Below are 20,407 nucleotides of genomic sequence, written 5' to 3'. Positions count from 1 at the left end.
CGTGTCGATAACTTTGACTCGATTTATAGAAAATACGTGCAACATTTCTATTACTAAATAAATTTATTAAAAAACTAGATTCATATATCTATCCAATGGTACTAATTATGTATCATAAATATTAATATTTTTTAATATATGTTTAGTCAAAGTTGTTTATCGGGAAGCGAAAACGACAGACATTTAGGGATGGAGGGAGTAAGTATTAAAAAGTTTGTGCTTAGTACCTACTCCTACTTGTCTTTGCACTCTTTCTTGTTCTTTTTGTAATGTGGTGCCCATATAGATACACTATAATTAGGTACCAGAGGCTAGATTAGCCCTCTGCGTCATACTCCCTATATCCTGTAACGCAATGCATTCTAAAATTTTTAATATAAATTATGAGATTGGAATACTCAAATGACGCATTTCCCATAGATTAAACTCAATTAAAGAGTTTCTCCCCGAATTATGGTTTCCTTTTTAACGAACTTTGTCAAATCCAAGCATGAGCACAACATAGAATGTATTACATTATTTTCAGTACAAATTTGGAAGTCATAATGTATTGTGTTTTAGGACGGAGGTTGTAGGACACTAGGAAGCAAGGGCCCCTCTAGTCAGAGTGCACCCGTTAGGATTAAAACTTGGATCCCTTACTCCAACGCTAGAGCAGCTAGCCACCCAAGCCTCCTACCCGTCGCTATAGATTCACTGTAATTGTTATCCATTGTGATGACGTTATCTATTTGTCTATACTAGCCTATCAATACATGCTTCTACAAAGGCTAAAATATTAGGAGACGTCTTAATATTACCATTACCTATTGGATGACAGTCAACATGGAAATCTAGACATTGACGGACCTAATCCAGAACGATTCGAACCCCTCACAAGCATTACACCATATAGCTCCGTTGGTTATCAACCGTGTGTGGTACGATTGACCTCGCCAGGCTTATCCTTGCATATAGATCGAGAACACAAGCAAGAACATATGAGATGCAAATTCAAACATTGCTATCAAATATTGCTAATATGACACTGAAGGCCTATGAACTCTGTTACCCGAAATTTCAAATTTCGGTTGAACTATTACAAGCTTAAGTTTCCATAAGCTGAGCAGCTCGCTTCAACATGTTTTGTACTCCCTCATGAGAGATTCCCTAATGCAACGTAGTTCCTTGATGATGTTTCCTGTTGACATTCTATTTGACGGCATTTTGTGAGAGCACGACACTCCATGTCTGAGCAGTGGAATGAGACAATCCATCTTTGTTTTGCCTGAAAACTTGTTGGCATTCGGAAGCTCATTCTCGAGGCCTAAAGAGAGCTGGGTGTCAACAACGTCCAGCTCACCACCATTCAGCCCCAGCTCAACAAACACACGGAGGCTCAGTCCTCTAGTGAAGTTGCTCTCAGTCGGCTTCCTCCCAGTGACTGTTTCAAGCACAAGAATTCCGTAACTATAAATATCTCCCTGCGTTGATACCATGTTCCCTGCACCATACTCTGTTGCATCACAGATTCAAGACAATCAGGGCAGGAAGTCAGTAATATTCAAGTGGAAAAATATAAGGCAGATTCAAATAACACAAGATCTTTCGAAAAAAGATTCTAATAACACCATTTTTTTACATAAAAACAAGAGCTACATGCATTATTTTTGACAGAACTAGGCAACAACAAATGTAAACAAGTGGAAAAACAGAAAACATATACAACTAACCTGGGGGAGCATAACCAACCGTCCCTCTAAATCCCATTGAGCTCATTGACTGGTCAGAAAACGGGGATGTGTCAACAATAATCTTAGCAAGTCTGAAGTCTCCAACACGGGCCACCATCTCAGAATCTAAAAGCACATTGCTTGGTTTCAGATCGCAATGGACAACAGGTACAGGGCCATGCCAATGTAGATAATCAAGAGCATTAGCCACATCGATCAGTATGGTAACTCTCTGAAGGAGATTTAAGCACTTCTGCTGCTCTGTTTGGTCGTCATTTGTCTCGTCATGCAACCAGCCTTCTAAACTTCCACTGGGCATGAAGTCAAACACGATTGCTTTGAAGTCATTCCCTCTGTTATCAATGCTTGAGCAGGCTGTGATTATCTTCACAAGATTTCGATGCCTTAGGTTTCGTAGTGCTTCACATTCAGTGGTGAAACTCTTGAGTGCCCCAGGAGTCTGAAGTTTTAGTACCTTCACAGCTACAAGATTTGTAGTCTCACCAGGATTCTCTTCTAACTCTCCTTTATACACAGACCCAAACGATCCAGAGCCCAATAAATTGGTTGTTGAGAAACCATCTGTTGCTTTCACCAACTGTGAATAAGAGACCAAAGGATGGCCTTGCATTGGCATTGTTGAGGGGATTTGTTCTTTGCTTTTCTTGTACCAAGTAATAAGCTTGTAGAGCAATGCAAGAATGAGAAGTGTTGCGATGAGAGGAATAAGCACACGTGCTAATGGAAATTTATGTTTTTTCTTTGGTTGTTAAAAAGAACAAGGGGTCAGATGTAGATTAGGTATGCCACCACAAAGTTTGCCATTTCCATTTATTGAGATTCCAGAAGCATTTGAAAAAACACCTACAGTGGGCACTTCTCCAACAAAGTTGTTGAAGGAAAGGTTCAGTAAATAGAGCATAGTCATATCTCCTAAGAACATGGGTATCTGCCCTGACAAATTATTTCTCGAGAGATCCAGAGTTTCAAGACTTGTCAAATGGCTTAGAGCTGATGTGATGCTACCATCGAAGAAATTATTTTGCAGATAAAGATGCTGTAGAACTTGGCATTCACCAAGGGTGCTAAGGAATTTCACCTGATAATTTGTTCGATTCTGCATGGAACTCAATAAGATTTTTGAGCTTCCCTACTTCTAGAAGTATTGAACCCTCCAAGTTATTATGTGATATGTCAAAGAGCATTGATAATGTTTGGATGTTGAATAATGTGCTCGGTATTGGACCATTCAAGTTATTAGTTGTAAGACTTAATGATGACAACTCTGTGAGGTTTCCAAGAGTTTCTGGAATTCTACCACTGAACGCATTCATGCCGAGCCACACAAAATTTAGTTTAGTAAGATTTCCTAAGGTTAATGGGATTGGCCCGCTTAAGTTGTTTTGAGCTACAGTGAGACCAGCCAAGTTTGTAAGCATTCCAAAGGAAGAGGGAAGGTTTCCCGTGAATAAGTTATATGAAGTCAAGACTACGCAAACTGATAAGACGACTAACATCTTCAGGAATACTTCCTGAGATTTTGTTGTTTCCCAGGGCAAGAATTTGTAGGGAAGTGGAAAGATTGTAAATTGAATCAGGAAGAACTCCACCAAACCTATTAGAAGACAATCCCAGCTCCTGTAACTGGGAACAATTCGTCAGTTGGGTAATGAACTCCCAATCCTTTGGTTCTTTAGCTTCAAATAAGTTGTTATCGAGAAGAAGGACCACGAGCTTCTTTAACCTTCCAATCTCCGGGGAAATAACGCCTCTGAAAAAATTACCATCGATCTGAAGCAGTGTCATATTGCAAGCATTGGCTACTGAGACCGGGAAGTAACCATGGAACAAGTTGTTGTTCATGAATAGCTGGCGGAGACGTGGAAGGGCACTGAATGCATTTGTTGGTATCGTGCCAGTAAGCATGTTGTACTGGACAGAAAACCTTTTCATAGACGAGATATTCCAAATAGAAGTTGGAATTGCTCCAGTCAGGTTGTTGAACCCTACTTGAAGATCGAACACACTACGCAGCTGTCCCAGAGACGATGGGATCTGCCCTGATAGCCTGTTTTTCTGTAGGTATAGTTGGATGATACTTGTCAGATTGCCTAAAGCAGGTGGGATCTCACCAGACAGCATGTTCAAATCCAGATATAGGCGTTGGAGTGATGTCAGCTCTGCCAGAGATCGAGGGATCTCTCCTGACAGATTGTTCTTCCAGAGGGACAGGTAAGTCAGATTTGACATACCAGCGCCGAACTGGAGAGGGATAGCACCTTGGAGGTGGTTGTGGCTGAGGTCCAGCAACGTCAGGTTGGTGCAGCCTCGAGGGATGGCCGCTGGAATGCTTCCTTGGAGGGCGTTTTCGCTCAGGTTCAGGCTCCGGAGCCTGCTGAGAGTCGTCGTCAACGTCAAGTCAAGTGGGGAGCTTTGCCATACCAGTCTTTAGTCTGTGTACTAGAGAGTCCTTCGACTGTAGGAGATTAGAATGGAATTGTTAATGTACTATTGCTTAATCCTCATGGGCTCGCTACTCCAGGTCCATGAATCATTCACTACGGGATACAGTCATTTCGCCGAGTGCCAGGGGCACTCGGCAATGGCCAAAAAACACTCGGCAATTGTTTTACCGAGTGTAACACTTGGCATACAACATACGGCATCTTTTTTGTCGGCAAACAGCTATTTGCCGAGTGCTTTTTGTCGGGCACTCGGCAAAGCCTTTGCCGAGTGCCGGAAAAGCACTCGGCAAAGATTTACACTCGGCAAATTGAAAATGCGAAAAAAAACCCAAAAATAATAGCAAAATTTTTCAATTTTTTTTTCGGGGGAGGCCGCCACCAGCCAGCGCCCGTCTTCATCGAAGTCGGTGCATTTTTTGCGCTAAATTTGCGGCTAACGTGGCCGGTGGGATTCGAACTCACGACCTCTCCCTCATGTGTCTGTTGTTCTACTACTACACTACACTATCACTTGTGTCTATATTCCGTTATCTATCCTCATATATTATACTAAATCGAGAGTAAATTGCTTGTTTGAGGCCCTAAACGAATTCAAATCAAAAAGTGGTCAACTACAAAGTTTCATAACTTTTCGAGATCTACAATTTTCATTTAGGAAGTTTTTCCATCCGAGGTCGTTTGAAAAATTCGAATTTCAAATTTGAGAGATTCAAACGTAGTTTTGCATGATAAGATGATTTCAAATCAAAAAGTTGTCAACTACATAGTTTCATAACTTTTGGAGATCTACAATTTTCATTTAGGAAGTTTTTCCATCCGAGGTCTTTTGAAAAATTCAAATTTTAAATTTTTTAAATTCAAACGTCGTTTTTGCATGACAAGATGATTTCAAATCAAAATGTTGCCAACTACAAAATTTCATAACTTCTCAAGATCTACAAAGTTTATTTTGGTCATTTGTTCATCCGACATAGTGGTAGGAACATTGTTCACAAATCTTATATATTTCTCTTCTACTTTCATAAAACTAATATGAGAGATATGAGAGATGTAGATTTTATAAACAACGTTATTGTCGCTTTGTCAAATAAAGAAATGACCAAAATAAACTTTGTAGATCTTGAGAAGTTATACAACTTTGTAGTTGAAAAGTTTTTCATTTGAATTCATTTAGGGCCTCAAAAATTGCTTTGAAAAACTGATTTGCCGAGGGCCAAAAAAAAATGCACACGGTAAAATGTCTCTTTGCCGAGTGCCAAAACAAAGGCACTCGGCAAAATACATCTTTGCCGAGTACCAGAAAAAGGCACTCGGTAAAGACGCATTTTGCCGTGTGCCGAAAAATAGCACTCGGCAAAATACATATTTGCCGAGTGCCAGAAAAAAAGCACTCGGCAAAGATGCATTTTGCCGAGTGTTTTTTTTTCCGAGTGTATTTTATTTGGCACTCGGCAAAGACCGTCTTTGCCGAGTGCCTGATAAAATACACTCGGCAAAGCCTCCGGTACTCGGCAAAGTATCGGTTTCCAGTAGTGATTGTCGGGTCTAAATCCGGCGTCACAACCGAATTCAAACCTAGCGCACAGGGTCATGGTTGGGAGTTGTCCTTAATGGGCAGTCATTTCTTAGCGATTTTGGGCTTTTGGCAGGAACTGAGTACCTCTTCAGCTAGGTTTCTAGTAAGAAACCAGCTCTTCACGGAAACAAGAAGCAAAAATTTTGGCATGGAACCGAGTACCTCTTCGTCCGGGTTAGTCCCTCTAGTCTGGTTTATAAGGCATTCACGTATATCAAGATTCAAACAAATCTTTGACCACTAATTTAGCCAATAAATTTGACTATTGAATACAAACTTGATACAGTTAGATTTGTAATCTAATGTCCTGTTCAATGATTATAAGTTTGTAATCATAAAAATATAATCTAAAATTTTAAACATATGAATAGTTAGTGTAATTTATATGATCGTACAATATCTTGTTAGATTATGTAACTCATAATGATGCTTCTTCAAACAAACCATGACTAGATACCGGAGTAGTTGTTGGTTTCCGGGTCATCCAGTGGTCCAAAGGCAAACGATAGGCAGTCTTTGGCAGCAACTGATATTCAGTGGCTCATTGTCATTGGACAGTCAGTCTCGCATGTTGCATATAGCGTCTACATGGCAAATTGGCAAGTGGGGGACAACAGGACAAAGGCAGCCCTAAAAGAATGCCTGACAGCACTAACGAACGAATGGATACGGGATACCGAATGGATACATGGATAGTTGTATTTCTTTATTCAAAAAAAGAGGAAGGAAAGATCTAACTGATTATATTTAATTAAAAAATAGGTTCGAAAGTTACTCTCTCGGTCCCCTTTTAACTGTTGTTCTCGCTTCTCGAAAAATTAAATATACTCAACTTTGATCAAATACATAAGAAAATGTTAATATTTATGGTAAATAATTAGTATCATTAGATAGATCGTTGAATCTATTTCCATGATAAACTTATTGTGTGGTACGAGTATTGTTAATATTTTTTTTTACAAATCTAGCTAAACATAAGAAAATTTGACCGGCACGAATACCGTACCGATAACTAAAAAAGGACAGAGAGTAGGTGATTAACTTCCTTCACTTAACGCAGAAGAAATAAGATTGTCCTTGTCACCTTTCATTCCTTGCCGTCACTAATCATTGGGGCTACTTTATGATATTGCTGTAAATCCTTCCATCATGTAAAGACCATTTTCCAGCAGTGGTCTCCAGATCACAAGAAAGATTCTTTTTGGAAACCATGGCGATCTGTTCTCAGCTTCCTCAACCTAGTGCATCACTAGGTTGCAAAATAGTGCGGAATCTTAGCCAGAATCATCGATTATTCTACTTTTTATAGCGCCTTCGGTTAGGGTTTCTTTTTTAGGATGATTGTTGAGGAATGATCTTGAGCTTGTCTTGGACATGGTGAGCCTCCAAATAACCTTATTTACGGAGCATGGGCTTAGTGGATCACAAAAATGGCCTCATCATATCATATGCATAAAGAACGTCGCATAGTTTCATGTTTTTTTTGAAAAAAAGGCAGGAGCTTTGCCTAACAATTAAGGTAGAAAAGCTTTATATACAAAGTAGGGTGCTAACAAAACCACAAACCACCCCAAGAGAAGCTTGCCTGGGTCCAAAATGACCCGCGCCAGAAATAGTTAAGTGAAACGTGAGTGTTCCACCCCCCCTCCCTCGAATAGGTACGCTCTCTTTGATTTGTCCAACTACTTGAAGAGGTGTGGAGTGGATATTATCGAAAATCCTACGGTTCTGCTCTTTTCTGAGGCTCCACCAGGTGTAGTCGTGTAGATAGCTAGCCTGTTGAACATTCTCTTTTGTTCTTTGGGGATTAAGGTCAATGTGTGTTCCCACCAATCTCCTACCATTGTGAAGCTCGCCTGTTGAGCCATGTTGACGTTTGCCATGTGTTCCCAAGACAAGATATGCTTCCAAACCTCTTGCGCAAAGGGACATGTGAGGCAAAGATGGTAGCTGGTTTCCATTAGGCCATTACAAAGCACACAGGAGTCTTGGTGTGGCCAGTTGTGAATGGTGCTTGCCAAATGGTGTTCGTTTTGAACCTGCGGTGGGAGCCTACGAATTCGGCCCTGAAGCCAATTTGGTGCTATACCGTCTATCGGTGGTCATTTCCTATTGATTTGTTCCACAACCTCTAGCTGTAGCTGAATGTCATGCACACAGATCCAGAGGGAGATGAATTCTTCAACTTGTGTAGCTGTGGTGATCTTTCCCCTCAAGGGCGTAATCCAGGCGTCTTCTGCGAGTTCCTTGGTGCACCGTTTTGTTTTTCCTTACGAGTTGGAAGAGGTGAGTTTCATGTCTTTAAGCAGTACCGTTCTTAAAAATGCACCATTGTGCTGTGAATTCTTTTTTTCTAACGAAAATTGTGCTGTGAATTCCACCACTTTATGGAGGGGGTCAATTGCCAAGGTGAACAACAAAGTGAGCGGTGCCGGTGATCAGATTTTGGAAACAGGCCAGGGCCGGCCGTAATCAGAATTTCTCACATGACATCAAGACAAATATTGAAGACATTCATAAGAGACAAAATTTCGACGAATATTGAAAACAGATGTGATTACATTATCACACAAAAGGTGCAGGCAACGTACTGGCATATTATATTAGTAGCATCTCTAGGCGACCATGTAACATTAAGTTATATAATCACTCCAGTCTTACAAACTAACTCAGCTGTACTGTGTTATAATAACTTTGGAAAAGATCCAAAAAAAAAACCATCCACGCTCTACCTTAATTATTAGTACCTTGTAGAAAATGCTGCTGCTGGAATAAGCTTCTTCAGACACTTGAAAAGGAAAATATTCCTTTTGCACATGAAACTGTCAGGCATTGGCGCATTGCCGTATCATCCACCTAGTGATGTTCGGTGTTCTCTCAGGAGCGAATCTTTGATTGCAAGTAGCTCTTTGATGATACTTTCCGTTGGCATTCTGCCTGATGGCAGTTCCTGAGTGCAGGACACTCCAAGACTCAGAAGTGCAGCAACACCATCCATCTTCCTCTTGTATGAACAATCATCACCCATGGTGTGGAGCTCATTTTCAAGGTCCGCAGACAGGCGTGTGTCGACGGCATCCATTGTTCTATCACGGAGGGCTAGATCAACGTGTTCACGGAGGCTCATCAATCCTTGTCTGTATCTACTTTCAGTAGGCCTATTTCCAGTTATTGTTTCCAGGACCAAAATTCCGTAACTGTAAATGTCTCCATGTGTCGACACCATGTTTCCAGCACCATACTCTGTTGCATTAATTGGGTATTTTAAAAATATTAGACTTTGCAACACAAAAAATTCTAAATTTATAATAAAGTGGCTAGTAATTTTTCCCTGGAAAACCACCATTATTTTTTCCACTGCAATCTACAAACATCTAGGCAGCAATGATGGAATATAACAAAAAAGAATGAAAACATATTTATTAGGCTAACCTGGAGCAGCATATCCAATTGTGCCTCTAAATCCGACCGAGCTTGACGACTGTTGCAACAACGAGCTTCCCTGAACAAGAACCTTAGCAAGCCCAAAGTCTCCAACACGGGCTACCATATCAGCATCCAAGAGCACATTACTTGACTTGAGATCACAATGTACAATAGGTGTGGGTCCATGGCAATGAAGGTGATCCAACGCATAAGCCACATCAAGGAGTATAGTCACTCTTTCCAAGAGGTTCAAGTATCTTTGCTCTTCCAGACCATTTCTGTCTGGATGTAGCCAACTTTCTAAACTGCCATTGGGCATGAAGTCATACACAATTGCTTTGAAATCATTCCCCATGGCATCAATGCTAGAGCAAACTGTAATTATCTTGACAAGATTCCGGTGTCGCATATTTCGTAGTGCTTCACATTCAGCAGTGAAAGTCTTGAGCGCCTTCGGAGTTTGAAGTTTCAGTACTTTCACAGCAACAAGATTTGTACTTCCACAGTCTTGCAAATTCAATTCTCCTTTGTAGACTGATCCAAATGATCCTGAGCCCAATAAGTTTGCTTCTGAGAAATCATTTGTTGCTCTTAGTAGCTGTGAATAAGAGATCAACGGGTGGCCTTGCTTGGACTCTGCTGATGGAATAGCTTTTTTTGTTCTCTTGCGCCAAATAAGTAACATACAGAGCAAGGCTAGTATGACTAGTGCTGTCACTAATACAGAAATAACGATAGGAATCACTAGGAATTTATGTTTTTTCTTTGGCAATAATTGTACAGGAACAGGACATGGTTTCAAATGCAGACCTTGAATGCCACCACAAAGTTTGTGGTTGCCTTGGATTGAGATTGCAGTGATGTTTGCGAAAACGCCAAAATCTGGCACTTGTCCAGCTAGGTTGTTGAATGAAAGGTTGAGGTGTTGGAGCGTGGTAAGGTTCCCTAAGGACTTGGGTATCTGGCCTGACAAACTGTTCCTGGAGAGGTCAAGAAATTCTAGAGCGCTCATTTGGCTCATGGAGGATGGAATACTGCCATTCAAGGTGTTGTTCTGAAGAAAGATATACTGGAGAAGTTGGCATTCACCTATGGTGCTAGGGATTTCCCCTGATAAGCTGTTCGATTCTGCATAGAACTGTACGAGATTTTTTAGATTCCCAATTTCCTGTGGCAGTGATCCCTCCAAGTTGTTGTTAGACAGATCCAAACCAATGGAAAGCGTGGAGATGCTGAATATTTCTCTAGGAATTGGGCCAGTCAAGTAGTTCCGTGAAAGACCCAGCTGTGACAGCTTTGTGAGGTTTCCAAGCGTGCTTGGTATTGTACTGCTAATGTCATTAAAACTGAGGTCAAGCAAAGACAGTTCTGAAAGATTTCCTATGGCCAGTGGGATTGTCCCGGATATGCCGTTCCCGACTAGGTAAAGCCTGACCAAGTTTCTAAGACTGCACAAGGAAGAGGGAAGAGATCCTGTGAGGTCGTTCTCAGCGAGAGCCAGAGTTTGCAGGTCAACGAGGTTGCCGATGTCATCAGGAATGTTTCCCGAGATGTCATTGGCTGCTAAGTTAAGAATTTGTATCGAAGAAGAAAGATTGGAAATTGAAGCAGGAAGCAACCCCTCAAAACTGTTCAGGAACATTTCCATAACCTGCAACTGAGAGCAATTCGTTAGAGCAGTTATGAATTCCCAGTCTCTTGGTTTTTTGGCTTCAAAAAAATTCACACTGAGCTGCAGGAAACTGAGGTTTCCTAGTCTTCCCAGCGCTGTCGGAAGAACTCCACCGAAAGAATTGTTGATGAGCTGAAGCATCACCATGTCAGAAGCGTTAGATATCGAGGCCGGGATCGGGCCATCGAACTGGTTGAAATCCATGAATAACTCCTGCAGACGGGGAACATTATTGAATGCATCTCGAGGAATTGCTCCACTCAGCATGTTATGACTGACAGAGAGCCGAACAAGCGAGGAAATGTTCCAGATGGAATCTGGGATGAGGCCACTCAAATTGTTGAAGCCTAAGCTGAGCCCAGACAAACTGGGCAGCATGCCCAGGGACGAAGGGATGGTACCTGACAGCATGTTTTCATGGAGCTCAAGAATCTGGAGGCTGGTTAGATTGCCCAGAAAAGGTGGTACGTCGCCCGATAATCTGTTTGCGTACAGAGATAACTTTCTGATGGATGTCAATCCTGCTAGAGATGGAGGTATCTCTCCTGCCAAGCCGTTCTTGCTCAGACTCAAGGAGACCACGTTTTGCAAGGCGCCGATCTCGTGTGGGATCTCACCTTGGAGATGGTTGTCATGTAGATCAAGCCTCTTGAGCTCTCTGCATCCTCCCAGGGTCCTGGGAACGCTTGCTTCCAGAAGATTCTTGCTCATGTTCAGCACCTGAAGCCTGCCAAGATGGCCGAGCTCCGGCGGTATCGGCCCGGTGAGCTTGTTGCCGTCGAGGACCAGCTCCCGGAGGAAGGACAGGTTGCCCAACAAGGGGCTGATTTGTCCGGTGAGGTTGGAGGAGGCCAGTCGCAGGGCGACCACCCTGCTGGGGTGCCGGCTGCCGCAGGCCACTCCTGGCCAGTTGCAGTAGTGGCTGGACGTGTTCCAAGAAGCCAGCAAGCTGGACTGGCCTGAAGACGCCATGGACTTGAAGGAGAGGAGAGCAAGCTCGTCTGTGGAGGTGGAGCTGTTGTTCTTGCTCCCCAGGGACGGCAGCGCATGGGAACAGAAGCACAGCAACAAGGAGATCAGGTTTATTGCTCGGGCCATGAGGAGGAGAAGTGGCTACCAGCATGCAAAGTTTAGTTTGCGTTGGCCACCAAGACAATAGACTGGATGGTATAAATAGAGGAGGATGTTATGTCACACTCACAGTCACATCCCAAGACCAAGAGACCAAAACAGGTCAGCTCTCATCAAGCCCAGCCCGGAAGCTGGAAAGAGTAAAAAACATGGTGAGAGTACGCATAAAACTGTGTTTCCCAATTCATTGGCCGCCTAGCTTCTAGTCTTTGGTCAATGTTCTTTTGCTATGGATGCATCCAAGAACCACACTATCGTTCTAATCGAACTGGACCAATCACCATCCAGCATTACTGTTTTCCTTGCAAGGATTCCTTGTTCCGTTTCACACAGTCCAAATTGGCTGAACAGATCAGGTCGTCGTCCAAGCTGAAAAGTAAAATTCAAAAGGGGCCTCTGTGTAAGTCAAATTACCCAAGTTTCTTCAGAAAACCGTAGTGGTATTTCACGTATCTATTGCAGTCGGGGCCAGGGAAAAGTTTGTTGGCAATAAAATTCCGATAAAACATGTAATTGGGCTAGTTCGTTCTTGGTGTAAAATGCTTTGACTTCTTGAGAAATTTAGCCCTTTGTGTTTGTTTTGACCAATAATTTTTCTGAAATCCATTTATCAGTGGCCTCCTGTATATTTTTCTATCGATAAAGTGAACCTTGAGTGGGCATGTTCCATTATGCATATCTAAGGAGGAAGAAGGCAAGTGCTAATATTGCAGCATCAGTGAGTCAGACAATGACACTAATCTCTTCTAGATAGTAGAGAGATGGCATTGCATATGTACAAGTTGCAATGATGCATATTATTCAAGTTGGAGCCACTGGGATGGATTGGAGTTGCGAGGACAGAGGTCTCTCAAGGTGATCTGATTGAGGCCAAGTCAAACTCATTGGGCTGGTCTTTATGAAGGCAAAGACGAGAACTCAAGTCCAGAGTTCTGCGGATAACATTCTTCAATGTGGCGAAATATTCACCAAGGTAGGCATTATTGTGTATGCATTGAATACTTAATTTATACTAAAGGAATTATATTAGACATATGTTGTAATAATTAGCAGTTGAGGGTTAAGTAGAGATGACTGCACTTGTAAGGGTCTGTTTGGATCCATAGAACTAACAACTAGTTGACTAATTTTTAGTCCCTAAGCATCTAAATAGACGGACTAATTGTTAGTCCACTAGTCATGAACTAGTTGTTAGTTCACTAGTCCACTTATAGGAGCTAATATGACTAGTTGTTAGTCCTAGTCCATCCAAACAGGCACTAGATGACACAACGACATAGCGATAGGCTCTCAAGGGAGTGCCATTAGCATTTGACGAGCCATCAGCTTTGGTTGTTCCTCAAACAGGTACTTGCAAGTTTTAGATGAGACTCTTTGTGTTCACTTGGTTGATACATATGGTCTCTACCTTTTGTTTATATATATAGATCTTGTTTGGATCCATAGAGCTAGGCCAAACTAGCTAATATTAGTTACGAACTATTAGCAGCTAGTGGATCCATCTAGGTCGTAGTCTTCTTCAAAGCCCTCATGCATGCAAGTAGAGTTCTGCTCTTAGTAGGATTGTACACTTAAACCCTAAAAGAAATAAAAGTCCTAATAGCACGTCTTTCTTAAGTCATGCACTCCTATTACAAGTAGGTTTTGAGTCCGCATACAACATACTTTGAGCCTTTACCAAAACATTAAGCCCTATTTGGTTGAGTTGTGACTTTTAGAAAAGCTGCTGTGAGCTATGGGCTTTGAAAAAGTAGCCGTGGAAAAGACAGAAGACCATTTGGTTGAACAACTATGGCTTTTGCAAAAGCTATTGTCAGCGGACCTACATGTCATACATGGCCCATATGTCATTCACTTCTCTCTTCCCAGCATGCTCCCGTTCGTCCAGGATGAGGCGGCCGGCGGCCACCATGCTGCGCGCTAGCTCGAGGGAGAGGCGGCCACTCCGGCTTGCTGCACATGCTACACTGACACCGGCCAGAGAGGGATGACGCACAGTGGTAGAGCTAAGTAAATTTAAGAGAGGTGCGCTTGCTTTGTGGATGCATAGTTTTTTATCGTATGGCTGCATATTAGATGAAAAATTAAATATGATCCCTGTTTTTCTAATTTCTTGTGGGGGCAGCCGCACCCATAGCCATGAATATGGATCCGCCACTAACGGCGCGGCTGCAGCACAGCTTGTGCTCACTCTGCAGATCGACGGAGATGGCACAGCTGCAGATGGACGGACAATCGGACGGATGGGGCCGAAGACCATGAGCACGGATCAAAATTAGGAAGGATTGAATCGAAGCTTTCTCAAAGAAAAAGGAAAGTACTGAAGCAACCAATCTGCTGCTCATAACTGCAGGAGGTACGAGATGGCTTTCTGGATCTCGTGACCGCCACGGCGTGCTTGGGCTGGTGGCCGCGAGGGACGGCAGGCCGGAGAGAACGGGGCTGCACCACCGGAGCCAAGGGAGCGACTGGGAGATGTGGCCAAGAGGGGACGTTCATGTCTTGGGATTGACCGACGAGGACGTCGGTCTCTTAAGGGGGTGAGGATGTAACATCCCGGCTCACGGCTTAACAGGATTAATAGGATACTCATACCAACAAGTTGCAACTTCTTTTTTGGAAGCCCATCTCTAAAGAACTCTGAGGTTAAGCGTGCTTGGTCTAGAGCAATTTTAGGATGGGTGACCGACCGGGAAGTCCTTCCCGGGTGCGCATGAGTGAGGACAAAGTGCGTAGAAAAGACTTATGTCGGTCTGTGAGGGCAGTCTATATCCTAGAAAAGCTTCCAGATATAAGCGGGCCCGGTCTTGTAGAGGCGAGACGTTACAGAATGGTATCAGAGCCGACTCTCGCGGTTTCACAGGCGTGTGTGTCGTAGTTGCGTAGGCATGGTGCGCATGGCTGGAGTGGTCCTAGAGTGGTCACACGGCATGGCACATGCGCTGGCACTGGACACACGGATGTGGCCAAGAGGGGGCGTTCCTGTCTTCGGATTGACCGACGAGGACGTCGGTCTCTTAAGGGGGTGAGGATGTAACATCCCGGCCCAGGGCTTAACAGGATTAATAGGATACTCATACCAATAAGTTGCAACTTTTTTTTCGAAAGCCCATCTCTAAAGAACTCTGAGGTTAAGCGTGCTTGGTCTAGAGCAATTTTAGGATGGGTGACTGACCGGAAAGTCCTTCTCGGGCGCGCATGAGTGAGGACAAAGTGCGCAGAAAAGATTTGTGTGGGTCTGTGATGGCAGTCTATATCCTAGAAAAGCTGCTAGATGTAAGCGGGCCCGGTCTTGTAGAGGCGGGACGTTACAGAATGGTATCAGAGCTAGATTCAACACTAAACATGTCAACGGGTATTTAAAACAAAAGCTTTTGTTGTGAAAACGGTTTTCAACTTATAGTTATATATAAGTGTTCAAAAATCAAAAAATTTATAGTGTACTGGTGATCACATCCCTTGTAGCCCACTTAAGGACTTCTAGGTGGCTTATATATAATTACTAACTTGGGGGAAATTGATTGTTTCTATTTCGTCGTCCATGTGGCGTGATATTGCATGGGTGCCATTCGTTTGAATGGTAATGTATGGATCAATTGCCTCTACGCTAAGGTAAGTGTGAGTTGTGAGAGCATGACCGTCCAACCGTCGGTCTAGGAGAGAGTTAGTTGTGGTTACTGGAGTATTTACATGTTGCATACATGTATATATGAAGGTACTTAATTGTGGGTACATCTAAAGGGTAGTTTGGGTACCAAAGTATATATATCTAGGGATGTATATATGGAGAGTATCTTAGTTACTACTTTTGTTATTAGCATTATATCTTGTTGGGTTGGGCTGCAATGAAGTTTGCTGCAGGTACGCTAACCATGCACCGTGTAGATCGACTAGTTACCGCTAATTGAGAGAACGTATGTATGCCACCGTATATTCCGCTAAAACTTAAATTTTCTTAGGTTTGTGAGGACGTACGGAACGAGCATGCATCATATTCACTCATGTCATTCATATTGCATTACTCCCTCCCTTATAATTGCTTATCCCAAGTATTAAGTTCAATCTCTCAGCAAAATAATCCTCTCACGTGAGTTGAATCCCTTTTTGATACAGATGGCCGCGCCCGTATTTCCTACTGGTAGCAGCACCTTTTTGGGCCAGTTTGGTACGCCCACCTTGCTCTGGAGGGTGCTCAGTTTAGTTGGGTACCCGGAGGCACCCCGCTACACGTGGAGGCAGGTGGTACCATTGGGAGATGTACCTTAGTACGTTGTGACCTTTATAGTGCCGTAGAACCCCACGAGGTCGTTGTGGCATGGGTGGAGCATTGAGACTGATGGGCAAAGCCCATGGGAAGCCGCTCAAGTTGCTGCCCTTGATGTGCTTATGGATATAGCACAGAGCTTCGGGGATGAGTTAGTGGGTGGACTAGCTTCATCCATTCCCCAAGTGGCTCCTACTGAGGCTGAGTGGACTCAAGAGGTTGGCCAGGCCTTGGTTCGAGGCCGTGGTGAACGTGTTCAGAGCGACAATGCTGGAATGAGTGCTATGATGGCCGTCTTGAAGCTTTGTCGAGTCAGGCAGGACACCCTTTCTAGTGTGCTAGAAGAAGCTGGCAAGGCAATGGCAGCCTAGCACAAGTTCAGGTTGCGTGCCCGCAAGTATCGCCGTAGGGCGGATGCATGTGGGCGAGCTCAGCAAGAAGTAGATGCGATCCGGGGTATTGCAAATTATCTCCTGCAATAGTGGGGTCAAACAGCACGCGAGAGAGACGAGCTTCATAACCAGCTGATGAACCTCACCATAGAGAGAGAGATGAGGCAGCACAGGAGTTGGATCGTGTGACCCGTCATAGAGATGCAGCCTTAGAGTTAGCAGAAGAAAGACGTCAGGGCTAGATCATGGCTAACCACAATGCTTTCCAAAGGGAGCAAGAACTCCAAGAGTAGCTTGAAGAGCTTCAGGTTGAGCACCATCAACTGAACAACCGTCTGTTTCCTATTCCTCACCCCATACCAAGGTATCCTAATGTGGGTGGACCTCAAGTGATTGAGGCCAATGAAGAAGAAGAGGACGTGCAGATGGATGACAATGCAGCTGAACCGGCAAATGAAGAAGAAGAGGAAGATCCAGAAGAAGTCCAAGGTGTCTCCGATGTGGACAGCGATCACTTCGATGAGTAGTTAGTTAGCAAGTCTCACTAGTTTAAGCTTTTGCAGTCATTGATGTAATGGACTTAAGTACGATGACTGATGTTGGATGTACCTTTTTAATTCAAACTTGGCATGCAATGTACTTTAATCCACTCCCTTCGGGATGCATATCTTGTTGGTTAAGTTTAAAACCTATCATGTTGGAATGCACTGCGTATGGCGCTAGTAATCTAATTGATGATGTGGTGATTAGAGAATGAAGTATTGCCTCTGTTATTGTATGAATTTTACATTCTCTCCAGTAAATTTAGTTTGGCGTAATTACATTGTTCCTCTCCAATGTACTAACATCACCAATAATTGCTGGTTGCGCATAATTGCAGATGCCTCGCACTCGTTCCACTAGTGCGGCTGGTGATGATGATGACCTTCCACCGCCACCACCACCCACACCAGCGGAATTGATGGCAATTCTTGTGGAAGGACAGCGCACTATGGCTGAGGCTCTCCGCACGATTGCAAATCGTGATGGTCGTGGTGCACGCCAAGGACCGGAACCAAATCAATACAGTGACTTCAAAGATTTCCTTGACACGAAACCCCTGATCTTCAAGGAGGCTGAGGAGCCCCTACAAGCTGATGAGTGGTTGAACACTCTTGAGCATAAGTTCTATCTGCTTCGCTTGACTGAGGTGCTGAAGACTGAGTATGTGTCTCACCAACTACATGGGCCAGCTAGTATTTGGTGGAGTCATCATCGGTCCACTATGCCCGCTAATGCCCAAATCACTTGGGATCAGTTCAAGTCTACTTTCAGGGGAAATTATATTCCTCCTGGTCTCATGGCAATCAAGCATACGGAGTTTATGAAGCTGACCCAGGGGAACAAGAGCTTGAATGAATACCTGCAGGCTTTCAATAACCTTGCAAGGTATGCTACTGAGTTTGTTGACACTGATGCCAAAAAGATCATAAGTTTCAAGCGGGGACTTAGCCCCAAATTGATGAAGACTATGGGAAATGGTAAGTGTGCTCATTTTAATGAGTTTGTTAGTGATGCTCTATCCCAAGAGAACAACAATGCTATATATGCTGCTTCAAAGAACCGCAAGAGAGCCTATGAGGCGAGTGCCTCATAGTCTAAGGCTCCAGTCACACATAAGGCTCCATTCCACCCTCCAGCATCAGCTGCTAAGTTCCGCCCACTGCTGAAGAAGAATCCAGGCAAGACTGGGTTTCGCAAGGCTTTTACAGTTGCTCTTCCAAAGGGGACTACCAGTCAAGGCAGCTCCAATGTTCCTCCAAGCAACATGCCATGCTGGAACTGCAACAAGATAGGTCACTGGGCAAGGAAGTGTCCTTACCCTAAGAAGAATAACCAAGGTGGCCGTCAGGGGCAGGTGAACTACACCAATATTGCTGATGTTCCTTCAGGAGAGGTAGTAACTACTGGTAAGTTTCTGATTGATCAACACCCTACAGTTGTACTATTTGATTCGGGTGCTTCACATTCTTTTATTAGTCCCGCATTTGCATCCAAGTTTATGCAGAAAACATACACTATTGAGGGTGAGGGTTATTGTATTAGGGCTGCCAGTGGTACTATCCTAACTAAGCTCGTAGTCAGGGACATACAGCTTGAGATAGAGGGACGAAGTTATCAAGTTGATCTGGTAGTTTTACCGGGTCTAGGAATTGATGTGATATTGGGAATGAATTGGATGAGCAGTCACGGGGTGCTTATTGATACATCTACTAGAGTAGTCATGCTCAGAGATCCTTGTAATCAGGAAGGTTTTCTGGTGCAACTACCCAGGGACATCAATCTTTCTTGTGCGGCAAATGCGGTGCAAGCAAAGGCTATGGCAGATATCCCTGTAGTGTGTGACTTTCTGGATGTTTTTCCCGATGATTTGCCCGGATTACCCCGGATTGGGACATAGAGTTCAAGATAGAGTTGCTTCCTGGTACAGCACCCATATCTAGAAGACCTTATAGAATGCCTTCCAATGAACTAGCCGAACTTAAGACCCAGTTGAATGAACTTCTAAAGAAAGGCCTTATCCGTCCTAGTTCATCTCCGTGGGGGTGTCCGGCTATCTTTGTGAAGAAGGATCAATCACTACGCATGTGTGTAGATTATAGGCCTTTGAATGCAGTCACAATCAAGAATAAGTACCCTCTGCCATGGATAGATATCTTATTCGATCAGTTGTCTAAAGCAAAAGTCTTTTCCAAGATTGATTTGAGATATGGTTATCATCAAATCAAAATTTGGCCTGAGGATGTTCCAAAAACTATAGTCTCTACAAGATATGGTCTTTATGAGTATCTTGTTATGTCTTTTGGATTGACCAATGCCCCCACACATTTTATGTATCTGATGAATTCGGTGTTTATGCCCGAGTTGGACAAATTTGTGGTGGTATTTATAGATGATATCTTGGTCTATTCTGAGAATGAAGAAGATCACGTTGAACATTTGCGAGTGGTTCTCACTAGACTGCGGGAACACAAGCTTTATGCAAAGTTCAGCAAATGTGAATTCTGGCTTCGTGAGGTACCTTTTCTCAGGCATGTGTTGTCCAATGGTGGAATTATGGTGGATCCCACCAAGGTGCAAGAAGTGTTGGACTGGAAGGCTCCAATCTCGGTGCACGAGGTTTGGAGTTTTCTGGGGTTGGCTGGCTATTATCGTCGCTTCATCCTGGATTTCTCTAAAATAGCCAAGCCTATGACTCGGTTGCTGCAAAAAGACATGAAGTTTGTTTGGACTTCCGCGTGTGATGCGGCTTTTCACACCCTACGAACCCTTCTAACTTCGGCTCCGGTTTTGGCACAACCGGATATCGAGAAACCTTTTGATGTGTTCTGCGATGCATCAGGTACAGGTTTAGGAGGTGTTCTTATGCAAGAGGGTAGAGTCATTGCTTATACCTCTCGCCAACTTCGGAAGCATGAGGTGAACTATCCAATGCATGACTTAGAACTCGCTGCAGTTGTTCATGCTTTGAAGGCCTGGAGACATTATTTGCTCGGCAATGTGTGCAACATCTATGCTGATCATAAAAGTCTTAAGTACATCTTCACTCAACCTGAGTTGAATATGCATCAGAGAAGATGGCTCGAGTTGATCAAGGATTATAACCTCCAAGTGCACTATCACCCTGGCAAGGCAAACATCGTCGCGGATGCCTTAAGCAGGAAATCTCATTGCCACTCTTTGATTGAAAGTGACTTCCCTTTGTCAAAACTCCTACATCCTATAGTCC

At 43.5% G+C, this 20,407-nt stretch overlaps 1 protein-coding gene and 1 pseudogene across 1 annotated transcript; both read right to left on the bottom strand.

Annotated features, from left to right (window-relative positions):
* Positions 1–1,115: 1,115 nt before the first annotated feature.
* Positions 1,116–8,586, bottom strand: LOC136488511 (receptor kinase-like protein Xa21; annotated as a pseudogene).
* LOC136490119 (receptor kinase-like protein Xa21) lies at positions 8,350–11,965 on the bottom strand. The gene is made up of 2 exons (XM_066486601.1): positions 9,186–11,965; positions 8,350–8,996 (listed from the first exon to the last, which is right to left on the bottom strand). Exons 1-2 carry the CDS (start codon positions 11,947–11,949, stop codon positions 8,602–8,604), a joined length of 3,159 nt encoding a protein of 1,052 aa, XP_066342698.1. The 5' UTR covers positions 11,950–11,965; the 3' UTR covers positions 8,350–8,601.
* Between the last annotated feature and the right edge of the window lie 8,442 nt (positions 11,966–20,407).

The sequence above is a fragment of the Miscanthus floridulus genome, chromosome 10, assembly GCF_019320115.1.
Source record: "Miscanthus floridulus cultivar M001 chromosome 10, ASM1932011v1, whole genome shotgun sequence".
NCBI classification, from domain to species: Eukaryota; Viridiplantae; Streptophyta; class Magnoliopsida; order Poales; family Poaceae; genus Miscanthus; species Miscanthus floridulus.
This window is presented reverse-complemented; position numbering and strand designations above follow the sequence as displayed.

Excerpts from the sequence above, each read along its gene's own strand:
- LOC136490119 (XM_066486601.1), bottom strand. The coding sequence starts at position 11,949 with ATGGCCCGAGCAATAAACCTGATCTCCTTGTTGCTGTGCTTCTGTTCC. Across the intron at positions 8,997-9,185 it reads AATTGGATATGCTGCTCCAG|AGTATGGTGCTGGAAACATG; the intron begins GTTAGCCTAATA and ends TTAATGCAACAG.